Source organism: Triticum aestivum, chromosome 4A, assembly GCF_018294505.1.
Source record: "Triticum aestivum cultivar Chinese Spring chromosome 4A, IWGSC CS RefSeq v2.1, whole genome shotgun sequence".
Lineage (NCBI taxonomy): Eukaryota > Viridiplantae > Streptophyta > Magnoliopsida > Poales > Poaceae > Triticum > Triticum aestivum.
The window spans coordinates 595,421,605-595,435,819 of NC_057803.1; the positions used below are offsets into that span (position 1 = coordinate 595,421,605).

The following is a 14,215-nucleotide window of genomic DNA, read 5'->3' on the forward strand; positions in this document are numbered from 1 at the left end:
GTTCAAGGAATTTCAGAGTGAGGTTGAAAATCAACGTGACAGGAAAATCAAGTTTCTACGATCAGATCGTGGAGGAGAATACTTGAGTCACGAGTTTGGGGCACACTTAAGAAAATGTGGAATAGTTTCACAACTCACGCCGCCTGGAACACCTCAGCGTAATGGTGTGTCCGAACGTCGTAATCGCACTCTGTTAGATATGGTGCGATCTATGATGTCTCTTACCGATTTACCGCTTTCCTTCTGGGGCTATGCTTTAGAGACTGCCGCATTCACTTTAAATAGGGCTCCGTCGAAATCCGTTGAGACGACACCGTATGAATTATGGTTTGGGAAGAAACCTAAGCTGTCGTTTCTAAAAGTTTGGGGATGCGATGCTTATGTCAAGAAACTTCAACCTGAAAAGCTCGAACCCAAATCGGAAAAATGCGTCTTCATAGGATACCCAAAAGAAACTATTGGGTACACCTTCTACCTCAGATCCGAAGGCAAGATCTTTGTTGCCAAGAATGGGTCCTTTCTGGAGAAAGAGTTTCTCTCGAAAGAAGTAAGTGGGAGGAAAGTAGAGCTTGATGAAGTATTACCTCTTGAACCGGAAAATGGCGCAACTCAAGAAAATGTTCCTGAGGTGCCAGCACCGACTAGAGAGGAAGTTAATGATAATGATCAAGATACTTCTGATCAAGCTCCTACTGAAATTCGAAGGTCCACAAGGACACGTTCCGCACCAGAGTGGTACGGCAACCCTGTCTTGGAAATCATGTTGTTAGACAACGGTGAACCTTCGAACTATGAAGAAGCGATGGCGGGACCAGATTCCGACAAATGGCTAGAAGCCATGAAATCCGAGATAGGATCCATGTATGAAAACAAAGTATGGACTTTGACTGACTTGCCCGTTGAGCGGCGAGCCATAGAAAATAAATGGATCTTTAAGAAGAAGACAGACGCGGATGGTAATGTGACCATCTATAAAGCTCGGCTTGTCGCTAAGGGTTATCGACAAGTTCAAGGGGTTGACTACGATGAGACTTTCTCACCGGTAGCGAAGCTGAAGTCCGTCCGAATCATGTTAGCAATTGCCGCATTCTATGATTATGAAATATGGCAAATGGACGTCAAAACGGCATTCCTTAATGGTTTCCTTAAGGAAGAATTGTATATGATGCAGCCGGAAGGTTTTGTCGATCCTAAGAATGCTGACAAAGTGTGCAAGCTCCAACGCTCGATTTATGGGCTGGTGCAAGCATCTCGGAGTTGGAACATTCGCTTTGATGAGATGATCAAAGCGTTTGGGTTTACACAGACTTATGGAGAAGCCTGCGTTTACAAGAAAGTGAGTGGGAGCTCTGTAGCATTTCTCATATTATATGTAGATGACATACTTTTGATGGGAAATGATATAGAACTCTTGGACAGCATCAAGGCCTACTTGAATAAAAGTTTTTCAATGAAGGACCTTGGAGAAGCTGCTTATATATTAGGCATCAAAATCTATAGAGATAGATCAAGACGCCTCATAGGTCTTTCACAAAGCACATACCTTGATAAGATTTTGAAGAAGTTCAATATGGATCAGTCCAAGAAAGGGTTCTTGCCTGTTTTGCAAGGTGTGAAATTGAGCTCAGCTCAATGTCCGACCACGGCAGAAGATATAGAAGAGATGAGTGTCATCCCCTATGCCTCAGCCATAGGTTCTATTATGTATGCCATGCTGTGTACCAGACCTGATGTAAACCTTGCCGTAAGTTTGGTAGGAAGGTACCAAAGTAATCCCGGCAAGGAACACTGGACAGCGGTCAAGAATATCCTGAAGTACCTGAAAAGGACTAAGGAAATGTTTCTCGTTTATGGAGGTGACGAAGAGCTCGTCGTAAAGGGTTACGTCGACGCTAGCTTCGACACAGATCTGGATGACTCTAAGTCACAAACCGGATACGTGTATATTTTGAATGGTGGGGCAGTAAGCTGGTGCAGTTGCAAGCAAAGCGTCGTGGCGGGATCTACATGTGAAGCGGAGTACATGGCAGCCTCGGAGGCAGCACATGAAGCAATATGGGTGAAGGAGTTCATCACCGACCTAGGAGTCATACCCAATGCGTCGGGGCCGATCAAGCTCTTCTGTGACAACACTGGAGCTATTGCACTTGCCAAGGAGCCCAGGTTTCACAAGAAGACAAGGCACATCAAGCGTCGCTTCAACTCCATTCGTGAAAATGTTCAAGATGGAGACATAGAGATTTGTAAAGTACATACGGACCTGAATGTAGCAGATCCGTTGACTAAACCTCTCCCTAGAGCAAAACATGATCAACACCAGAATTCCATGGGTGTTCGATTCATCACAATGTAACTAGATTATTGACTCTAGTGCAAGTGGGAGACTGTTGGAAATATGCCCTAGAGGCAATAATAAAAGCATTATTATTATATTTCCTTGTTCATGATAATTGTCTTTATTCATGCTATAATTGTGTTATCCGGAAATCGTAATACATGTGTGAATAACAGACACCAACATGTCCCTAGTGAGCCTCTAGTTGACTAGCTCGTTGATCAACAGATAGTCATGGTTTCCTGACTATGGACACTGGATGTCATTGATAACGAGATCACATCATTAGGAGAATGATGTGATGGACGAGACCCAATCCTAAACATAGCACAAGATCGTATAGTTCGTTTGCTAGAGTTTTGCAATGTCAAAGTATCTCTTCCTTCGACCATGAGATCGTATAACTCCCGGATACCGTAGGAGTGCTTTGGGTATCAAACGTCACAACGTAACTGGGTGACTATAAAGGTGCGACTACAGGTATCTCCGAAAGTATCTATTGGTTTATATGGATCGAGACTGGGATTTGTCACTCCGTATGACGGAGAGGTATCACTGGGCCCACTCGGTAATGCATCATCATAATGAGCTCAGAGTGACCAAGTGTCTGGTCACGGGATCATGCATTACGGTACGAGTAAAGTGACTTGCCGGTAACGAGATTGAACGAGGTATTGGGATACCGACGATCGAATCTCGGGCAAGTAACATATCGATAGACAAAGGGAATAGCATACGGGGTTGATAGAATCCTCGACATCGTGGTTCATCCGATGAGATCATCGTGGAGCATGTGGGAGCCAACATGGGTATCCAGATCCCGCTGTTGGTTATTGACCGGAGAGTCGTCTCGGTCATGTCTGCTTGTCTCCCGAACCCGTAGGGTCTACACACTTAAGGTTCAGTTACGCTAGGGTTGTAGGGATATGTATATGCAGTAACCCGAATGTTGTTCGGAGTCCCGGATGAGATCTCGGACGTCACGAGGAGTTCCGGAATGGTCCGGAGGTAAAGATTTATATATGGGAAGTCCTGTTTCGGGCATCGGGACAAGTTTCGGGGTTATCGGTATTGTACCGGGACCACCGGAAGGGTCCCGGGGGTCCACCGGGTGGGTCCACCTGTCCCGGGGGGCCACATGGGCTGTAAGGGGGTGCGCCTTGGCCTAATGGGCCAAGGGCACCAGCCCCACATAGGCCCATGCGCCTAGGGTTAAGAGGGGGAAGAGTCCTAGGAGGGTAAGGCACCTCCTAGGTGCCTTGGGGGGGAGGGAAACCCCCCTTGGCCGCCGCACCCCTAGGAGATTGGATCTCCTAGGGCCGGCCACCCCCCCTTGGCACCCCTATATATAGTGGGGGAGAGGAGGGACTTCACACCTTGAGTCCTTGGCCTTAGGTTGCCTCCTTCTCCCTCCCCAACACCTCCTCAACCTCCTTAGTGCTTGGCGAAGCTCTGCCGGAGTACTGCAGCTCCATCAACACCACGCCGTCGTGCTGCTGCTGGTGCCATCTCCCTCAACCTCTCCTCCCTCCCTTGCTGGATCAAGAAGGAGGAGACGTGGCTGTTCCGTACGTGTGTTGAACGCGGAGGTGCCGTCCGTTCGGTGCTAGGATCTCCGGTGATTCGAATCACGTCGTGTTCGACTACATCATCCCCGTTCTTTGAACGCTTCCGCTCGCGATCTACAAGGTATTTAGATGCATCTATTCACTCGTTGCTAGATGAACTCCTAGATGATCTTGGTGAAACGAGTAGGAAAATTTTTGTTTTCTGCAACGTTCCCCAACAAACCATCACTATCTCATCTGGAAGATTAACTCCCACTCGATTCAAGCGATTGTAGTACTCAGACAATCTGAGCACGTACTCAACGATTGAGCTTTTCTCCCTTAGTTTGCAGGCTTAAGAAACTTGTCAGAGGTCTCATACCTCTTGACGTGGGCACTAGTCTGAAATCCCAACTTCAGACTTTGGAACATCTCATATGTTCTGCGACGTTTCAAAAACGTCTTTGGCGCCTAAATTCTAAACCGTTAGTGTCGGGGATATACCCCGTGGTATGACCCGGCCAGATGTATAACCCGGCCGGACTTGGCGACTCACTAATGACCCGCCCTGACTGGACGACTCACTAAGTGACCTGCCCGAGCCTGACGACTTATGGGTGACCTGGCAAGCGGATCAAAGGAGCGACAAGACCCGGGGGCCCAAGAGGCTCAAGGCCCAGAAGGCCGGCTACGTTATGGTAGGCCGGCTTAAGAGGAAAGGCGTGAGGAATATCTCCTTTACGAGGAAGCAAGACCCGGACTTGTAATCAACTTGTAAGAGAAGATAGACTAATCCTAGTCCTACTAGGACTCCACATGTAACCCGCCCCTCTAACTTATATAAGGAGGGGCAGGGCTCCCCAAAGGGGGACAAGCAACAAGAAACAATATCTAGGGCTAGACACCAAGAGGAGAGCCGGCTTACGGCGACTTCCTCATAATCATAATGAGACCTAGCCACAAACAGGATGTAGGGTTATTACCGGATGATGTTTCCTGGGGCCCGGAGCTGTCTAAATCCTCGTCTTGTGTGTAGCGTCTTTCGATTCCGCTCAACCCCTTCAAGCTACCACATAGATGCGTTGGCCTCACGACTAAGTCCTTACACTAGGACATCTGCCGTGACAATTCCACGACAGTTAGCATTACGCACTGAACTATCACGTAGTCATCAAAACATGTATGTCATATGGTCGCAACATCCACAGACGACGCTCGAGGTTTAGCACACCGAGCGATGCATTAAGGACATAAGCCTTCTGCGCAGCAATGAGGATAATCCTCAGTTTACGGACCCAGTCCGCATAATTTCTACTATCAACTTTCAACTAAATTTTCTCTAGGAACATATCTTAAATTTGCAAAGACCTTTTGACTATGTTCATGATAATTAGGTTCATCTGATTATTTAATGAACTCCCACTTAGATAGACATCCCTCTAGTCATCTAAGTGATACATGATCCGAATCGACTAGACCGTGTCCGATCATCACGTGAGACGGACTAGTCATCAACGGTGAACATCTCCATGTTGATCGCATCTACTATACGACTCATGTTCGACCTTTCGGTCTCTTGTGTTCCGAGGCCATGTCTGTACATGCTAGGCTCGTCAAGTCAACCTAAATGTTTTGCATGTGTAACTCTGTCTTACACCCGTTGTATGCGAACGTTAGAATCTATCACACCCGATCATCACGTGGTGCTTCGAAACAACGAACCTTAGCAACGGTGCACAGTTAGGGGGAACACATTTCTTGAAATTTTAGTGAGGGATCATCTTATTTATGCTACCGTTGTTCTAAGCAAATAAGATGTAAACATGACAAACATCACATGCAAATCATAAAGTGACATGATATGGCCAATATCATCTTGCACCTTTGATCTCCATATTTGAGGCGCGACATGATCACCTTCGTCACCAGCATGACACCATGATCTCCATCATCGTGTCTTCATGAAGCTGTCTTGCCAACTATTACTTCTACTACTATGGCTAACTGTTAGCAATAAAGTAAAGTAATTACATTGCGTTTTTCATTGACACGCAGGTCATACAATAAATTAAGACAACACATATGGCTCCTACCGGTTGTCATACTCATCGACATGCAAGTCGTGATTCCTATTACAAGAACATGATCAATCTCATACATCACATATATCATTCATCACATCCTTTTGGCCATATCACATCACACGGCATATGCTGCAAGAACAAGTTAGGCGTCCTCTAATTGTTGTTGCAAGTTTTTACGTGGCTGCTATAGGTTTCTAGCAAGAACGTTTCTTACCTGCGCCAAAACTACAACGTGATATGCCAATTTCTATTTACCCTTCATAAGGCCCTTTTCATCGAATCTGATCCGACTAAAGTGGGAGAGACAGACACCCGCTAGCCACCTTATGCAACTAGTGCATGTCAGTCGGTGGAACCAGTCTCACGTAAGCGTACGTGTAAGGTCGGTCCGGGCCGCTTCATCCCACAATGCCGCCGAATCAAGATAAGACTAGTAACGACAAGTAAATTGACAAATCATCGCCCACAACTACTTTGTATTCTACTCGTGCATAGAATCTACGCATAGATCTAGCTCATGATGCCACTGTTGGGGAACGTAGCAATAATTCAAAATTTTCCTACGTGTCACCAAGATGAATCTAGGAAATGCTAGCAACGAGAGAGAAGGGAGAGCATCTTCATACCCTTGAATATCGCTAAGCGGAAGCGTTACAAGAACACGGTTGATGGAGTCGTACTCGCGGCGATTCAAATCACGGAAGATCCGATCTAGCGCCGAACAGACGGCGCCTCCGCGTTCAACACACGTACAGCCCGGGGACGTCTCCTCCTTCTTGATCCAACAAGGGGAGAGGAGAAGTTGAGGGAGAACTCCGGCAGCACGACGGCGTGGTGGTGGAGTTTGTGGTATTCCTGCAGGGCTTCGCCAAGCTCTACGGAGGAGAAGGAAGACTTGGAGGAGGGAGGGGCTGCGCCAGGGAAGGGGTGCGGCTGCCCTCTCTCTCCCTCACTATATATAGGGGGAAGGGGGTGGAGGAGGCGCCCTAGGGTTCCCTAGGGGAGGGGCGGCGGCCACAGGGAAAACCCTAGATGGGTTTGGGCGCCCCCACCCCTAGGAAACTTGCCCCCCAAGCCGGGAGGGGCGGCTTCCCTAGGGAAGGCGCCCCCACATCTCCAGGTTACGTGGGAGGGGTTGGGAGGGGCGCACAACCCCTTAGTGGGCTGGTGTGCCCCCCCCCCCCCCTTGGCCCATAAGGCCCCCCAACGCTTGCCGGGGCCTCCGAAACACCTTTCGGTCACGCTGGTCGTCACCCAATACTCCCAGAACAATTCCGGACTCCAATACCCTTCGTCCAATATATCGATCTTCACCTCTGGACCATTCCGGAGTTCCTCGTCACGTCCGGTATCTCAACCGGGACTCCGAACAACCTTCGGTAACCACATACTATTTCCCATAACAACTCTAGCGTCATCGAACCTTAAGTGTGTAGACCCTACGGGTTCGGGAACCATGCAGACATGACCGAGACATCTCTCCGACCAATAACCAACAGCCGGATCGGGATACCCATGTTGGCTCCCACATGTTTCACGATGATCTCATCAGACGAACCACAGTGTCGGGGATTCAATCAATCCTGTATGCAATTCCCTTTGTCCACCGGTATGTTACTTGCCCGAGATTCGATGGTCGGTATCCCAATACCTCGTTCAATCTCATTACCGGCAAGTCTCTTTACTCGTTTCGTAACGCATGATCCCGTGGCTAACTCATTAACCACATTGAGCTCATTATGATGATGCATTACCGAGTGGGCCCAGAGATACCTCTCCGTCATACGGAGTGACAAATCCCAGTCTCGATTCGTGCCAACCCAACACTTGTATAGCAACCCAGTTACGTTGTGACATTTGGTACACCCAAAGCATTCCTACGGTATCCGGGAGTTGCACAATCTCATGGTCTAAGGAAATGATACTTGACATTAGAAAAGCTCTTAGCAAACGAACTACACAATCTTGTGTATGCTTAGGATTGGGTCTTGTCCATCACATCATTCTCCTAATGATGTGATTCCATTATCAATGACATCCAATGTCCATGGTCAGGAAACCATAATCATCTATTGATCAACGAGCTAGTCAACTAGAGGCTTACTACGGACATGTTGTGGTCTATGTATTCACATATGTATTGCGGTTTCCAGTTAATACAATTATAGCATGAACAATAGATAATTATCATGAACAAGGAAATACAATAATAACCATTTTATTATTGCCTCTAGGGCATATTTCCAACAAAAAGGTGAGACAACTGCGAATTTGACTCAGGGTGACACAGGGCGACGGTGAAATTCCTTCAAGTTTTAGACAGACGGTCATGAAAAAGTGGTGATATTGAGTTCAGGTAACTCTTGGCGTCCAATATGTGAGTTGTTCATTTTCATGCAGATTAGTTATCGGTGTGTGATGGCGTTGAACGGATTCTCCGAAAGTTGGGAGCACAAAGTAGAGTAATGAGGAACATAATTTTTCTCGAGTGTTGACTGCGAAGAAGACGAGAAGGGACTACAGTTGCAAGTGGAGTCATGTGGAGTCTAAGAGTAGCAGCGGTGCTCATGGCGTATCTCAAGTCCAATATACATGGAGGTTCGACGCACGGATGAATCCAAGATGGTGAAGAATATTCGCCAAGGTGGAGTTTGTTGGAGTTGTGTCGAATATTATTGTATAAGTTAGGTTACAGTTGGACTTGGAGTCGTACGATGCGTAGACAAGATATGGAGTCGTGTCCTAGTAGGACATTTGTATCTTAGGCCTCTCATATATAGCGAGGTAGACGCACGATGTAACCTATGCCAACATAATAGCACGGGCATGTGGGGGAGCCGGTGGCGTGTGCCGGCGCCCGGGCGGCCAAGGTAGAATTCCAGGTAGCCCGAGTCAGAGTTCCAGTTCCAGGTAGCCCGCAGATCTTTGAAGATCAGCGACTTGGGGGGAACACACTGCATCTCCATGTTTTGTGTATATATAGGTGGCTGATCATGCCACAAACGACGCACTAATCTAGAACAAGTTCATATTTAACTAGGAAAACCAGACATCTCTTCTCCTTCCGCTGTCCTTTTATAAGGACAAACATGTTTCTTCAGTTGCTTCCAAATATCCAATATTAATCTCACCCGATTGTAATTACCAGCAATGTCTTGTCCACTAATTTCCAGAGCATAAAACTCACCCACCTTAATACCTGCCTTCACCAATGGTTCAAACCCGTCCGACAGATCATGGATTTGTATCCATATTTAATTAGCACATTCAGTCCAACCGACGGCGCCTTAGTGAATCCATCGTACAGAGCAAACATAACAGGAATGCGACGGAAGTCCATGGAGCACCCTCCGTTACCTTTGTCCCAATCCCTGAGGCATGAGAACTGCATCGTATATATAGAGCTTATCTCAAAGCGATCTGAACTTGACGTCTTGCGCAAGATCCCAGGTGTTGCGCTGGTTTAAGTAGACATATTCCTAACATAGCAACATATGCTACAAGAGAAGACATGAGTAATCCCAAGTGCTCAATTAAGCAAACAGATTCCAAGGAACCTGAAGTAAAGATGACAACTGAAGGTTCGACGACGACGAATATATAAAGGTAGCACGAAACAAGCATACATACAAATACAGGCCAACACGACGACAAGATATTACGGTATAATACTACGTACTAACGACATGATGAAGAGTAGATATATGTATATATGGCTACTCAAACTCGATTGGCAGCACAAACCCAAGTACGCGAGGAATGGACGAATGCATGGAAGGGATCAGGCTTGGTCGGCGGCGGGCTCCTCCTCGTCGTCGTACTCCTCCTCGGCGGTGGCGTCCTGGTACTGCTGGTACTCGGCGACGAGGTCGTTCATGTTGCTCTCGGCCTCGGTGAACTCCATCTCGTCCATGCCCTCGCTGGTGTACCAGTGGAGGAAGGCCTTGCGGCGGAACATGGCGGTGAACTGCTCGCTGACCCTGCGGAACATCTCCTGGATGGAGGTGGAGTTGCCGACGAAGGTGGAGGACATGGCGAGGCCGACAGGGGGGATGTCGCAGACGCTGGACTTGACGTTGTTGGGGATCCACTCCACGAAGTAGGAGGAGTTCTTGTTCTGCACGTTCATCATCTGCTCATCCACCTCCTTTGTGCTCATCTTGCCCCTGAACATGGCGGACGCCGTGAGGTAGCGGCCATGGCGCGGGTCGGCCGCACACATCATGTTCTTGGCGTCCCACATCTGCTGTGTGAGCTCCGGCACCGTGAGGGCGCGGTACTGCTGCGAGCCCCTGGACGTGAGCGGCGCGAACCCCACCATGAAGAAGTGCAACCTGGGGAAGGGGATCAGGTTCACCGCCAGCTTCCGGAGGTCCGAGTTGAGCTGCCCCGGGAAGCGCAGGCAACACGTGACGCCGCTCATCGTCGCCGAGATCAGGTGGTTCAGGTCACCGACTGCATCATGCATTCATTCACCAGTTAAGCTCAGTTCTACATATCGTATCGTGCGCAAGGGATGGATGGATCATGGGGCTTACAGGAAGGGTTGGTGAGCTTGAGGGTGCGGAAGCAGATGTCATAGAGGGCCTCGTTGTCGAGGACCATGCACTCGTCGGCGTTCTCGACGAGCTGGTGCACCGACAGCGTCGCGTTGTAGGGCTCAACCACCGTGTCCGACACCTTGGGCGACGGGAACACGGAGAAGGTGAGCATCATGCGGTCAGGGTACTCCTCCCGGATCTTGGAGATGAGCAGCGTGCCCATGCCCGAACCTGTGCCTCCGCCAAGAGAATGGCATACTTGGAAACCTGCCCACCGACCAATGATGGTTAGCAATTCATTTCAGGAGAGATCGCACTCACTGGACTGAAGAAATGATCTAGGGAATGTGTTCGGGTTTCCTAACCCGATCATGTGTCTCAGTTTCCCTGTCAAAAAAACTTGATAACAAGACAGACTAACTACTCCTATCCAATCAGGGGACTAATAATGAAATACATCTCCCCTGGTCCAACATCATGTGCCTAGTTGTACATTATTACTGAAAATCAGCATTTTTATTTATTCTGCTGCTATGATTATGAATTTATGATTAGGTTAGGTGTACTAAAATCCACAAATCTCATCTCACATAAATCTGAACTTTAGCAATGCAAGTACACATAATTAACAAACTAATCAAGCAAGCAAAACCGCATCTACGGATCTAACCAACAACCATCCGTCCACTGGGTCTGGCAACAGCCTGTCTGGGTGTCCCATTCGCTGCAGCCAACACCGACAGTATGCCGTTCCTTGATACCGCCTTTCATGTGTTGTTAATTAGGTCGTACAGCATTGTCGGTAATCACCCGCATGATATATACATGTAGTGCTACATTGTTAGTGTTGTGATGATCGCATCACCCTTCACCAGCAAAAAGATGATGGCGACATGAGATGTGATGCGAACAAATTGTATGTATATTGGCATTGATGTAGTCGTATCTTGACCGAAAAATGCAAGTTCTTTGCCCCCTGAACTTGTCAGCACTATTTTTAAGTTCACATTTTTACAAACGAATAGTCGATGGCTAGGTGAATTTGCGACGCATGCTTCAAAATGGATTCAAAATTCAAATGCTGGGTCCTTCCCAGCCCTCAAAGGTCAAAGGGGACAAATGGCATGCAGACAACATAAGCAATGCTGCAGCTAAGGTCATGAAAGAAGATTTCAAATCTAGCATACTTTCAGAACCTTCACGACTGACATCCTTACTTAGCAACAGTTTTCTAGCAGTTGCTGGCTTGATTGATCATTGAACTGAAAAAATCAGCACTCAAGTTGAAGCCAGGTAAGCACCATATATATATATATATTGTGTTACTATTCATCAACCAGGGTGCAGAATAAGTTATTCTTCACCCGAGGTAATCTTACGATCATTTCATAATTAAATTACATTTCGAATTCAAATAGTTACATTCCTATTGATTCACTACGTAAAATTTGACATAAGAAAATAAAAATATAGGTCATAAGACAAGAAAATTTGCAGTTTATGTGTATTTTAGACTATGTTTTTATGTTTGTAATTTTACATAACATAAAATATTTTTTACGGCGATTATATATTTTCTTACGGTCTCTTTTTGCGTCGGAAATAAGACAAAACTTACGGAACGTAAATTTACGGTGCATTGATGGTAAAATAGAGGGGGTGAAGAATAACTATGTCTCACCCAGGGTGACGAATAGCGCGACCCTATGTGTGTGTATTATACTCTTTAATTTCCCAGCCAACTTGATCCCAAAAGCATATAATTGCCATTGGAAATCAAATCAGGCAATATAGGACGATAAGCTCATTATTTGAACAGATGAAATAATGCCGTGGCGTGTCAGTACTGAAATAATCAACAACTAAATCATGGGTAGAAATGGTACGGTCATCTAACCATGTCAAAAAATTAGGTTCACCAAATGGTAGAGATAAATCACGTGATCCGTCAACTGAACAATATGTTGGATCCGCAAATTATAGACCCCAACTGGGAGCACCGAATCACAATCATGTTGGATCGTCCCGGGCTGCTTGTAAATGCTGCCAAGTTGGCAGAGTTGTTTAGTGTTTAATTACCATGCAACATACTACTCTGGCACTCTGCTGGAAGACAGCAGAGTCTAATAAATGAGAATATAATTCTGTCCTTAATTAACAAGAGGAGAAGAACAAGCAACAGTATCAAACATTTTGGATCCCACGGTTCCGATTATTATACCAAAAACGATACCGTTCCACGCGAATAAGCTGGTAAATTGTGGATCACATTCCCCATTATGATCCAGGCAATTTTACTAGTATATGAATATACGGTTACGATCGAAATCCAATTCTGTTTCAGAAACAGATCCAGAGAAATGCAGACAAAACTGAACAAAGAGAATGCGGGGGGGAGGGAGACGGCTGGGCAGGGGCGTTTGATCATATACCTTGGAGGCAGTCGGAGTTCTCGGCCTCCTTGCGGACGACGTCGAGGACGGAGTCGATGAGCTCGGCGCCCTCGGTGTAGTGGCCCTTGGCCCAGTTGTTGCCGGCGCCGGACTGGCCGTAGACGAAGTTGTCGGGGCGGAAGATGGCGCCGATGGGGCCGGAGCGGAGCGAGTCCATGGTGCCGGGCTCGAGGTCCATGAGGACGGCGCGGGGCACGTAGCGGTTGCCGCCGGCCTCGTTGAAGTAGACGTCCATGCGCTCGAGCTGCTCGGGGGCCGTGCCGGTGTACTGGCCGGTGGGGTCGACGCCGTGCTCGCCGCAGATCACCTCCCAGAACTTGGCGCCGATCTGGTTGCCGCATTGGCCGCCCTGGATGTGCAGGATCTCCCTCATCTTGCGTCGATCGGATTGCGTCGCGTCGCCGGGTGGCTGTTCTTGGGTTGGTTTGTGGAGCGGGGGGGCGAGGGAACGTGGGAGGGGAGGGGGGCGACAAGGGAAGCGGGTGGGACGGACGGACGGGTCGTGGGCGCGTCTATATGCCGCGTTTCCAGGTAACCGACGTCCCGACCCCACCCACCCCTCCCTCCTGCGCTGCTCGCCACTTTCTGCAGTTATTACTACAGGTTGTATATATGGACCAACTGTTCCATTGCAGTTTCTCCTTTTCTTTTTGGCAAGTTATGCAGTTTTGATGACATGTTGGTTTGCTCATTTCCACTCCATTCGTATATTCGTTCACAAATACATGTTCTAACTCTTTTTGAAATCAGATGTGTGTGTGTGTATATATATATATATATATATATATATATATATATATATATATATATATATATATATATATATATAGACACATTTTAGCTTATGTATTCACTCATTTCAGTCCGTATGTGGTTCATCTTAAAATACCTAGAACATCTTATATTTGTGAACGGAGGGAGTAGTTTCGATCACAAAATAGTAGCATGGTACACAGTGGCGGAGACATGGGGGTGCCAGCCAGGGCCCCGCCCCCCGTGATTTAAGCCCGGAATGAGTAGTAACGGTGTTTTTTTTTCCTAAAATGGTGTTTTCCATGGATTGGCCCTCCCTAACAAGGTTTAACAATACTTGGCCCCCTCCCCTAACATCAGTGATTTAAGCCCGGAATGAGTAGTAACGGTGATTTTTTTTTCTAAAATGGTGTTTTCCATGGATTGGCCCTCCCTAACAAGGTTTAACAATACTTGACCCCCCCCTCCCCCTAACATCAGTGATTTAAGCCTGGAATGAGTA

The 14,215-nt window shown here is 47.3% G+C and overlaps 1 protein-coding gene across 1 annotated transcript; it reads right to left on the minus strand.

Moving 5' to 3' along the window:
- Positions 1–9,478: 9,478 nt before the first annotated feature.
- LOC123087340 (tubulin beta-8 chain) lies at positions 9,479–13,441 on the minus strand. Its single transcript, XM_044509332.1, has 3 exons — positions 12,940–13,441; positions 10,505–10,774; positions 9,479–10,421 (listed from the first exon to the last, which is right to left on the minus strand). The coding sequence occupies exons 1-3, from the start codon at positions 13,331–13,333 to the stop codon at positions 9,748–9,750; spliced, it is 1,338 nt and encodes a 445-aa protein (XP_044365267.1). The 5' UTR covers positions 13,334–13,441; the 3' UTR covers positions 9,479–9,747.
- Between the last annotated feature and the right edge of the window lie 774 nt (positions 13,442–14,215).

Coding starts and splice junctions, on each gene's coding strand:
- LOC123087340 (XM_044509332.1), bottom strand. CDS start 13,333: ATGAGGGAGATCCTGCACATCCAGGGCGGCCAATGCGGCAACCAGATC. Junction 10,775..12,939: donor GAACTCCGACTGCCTCCAAG/GTATATGATCAA, acceptor GTCGGTGGGCAG/GTTTCCAAGTATGCCATTCT. Junction 10,422..10,504: donor CAAGCTCACCAACCCTTCCT/GTAAGCCCCATG, acceptor TGCATGATGCAG/TCGGTGACCTGAACCACCTG.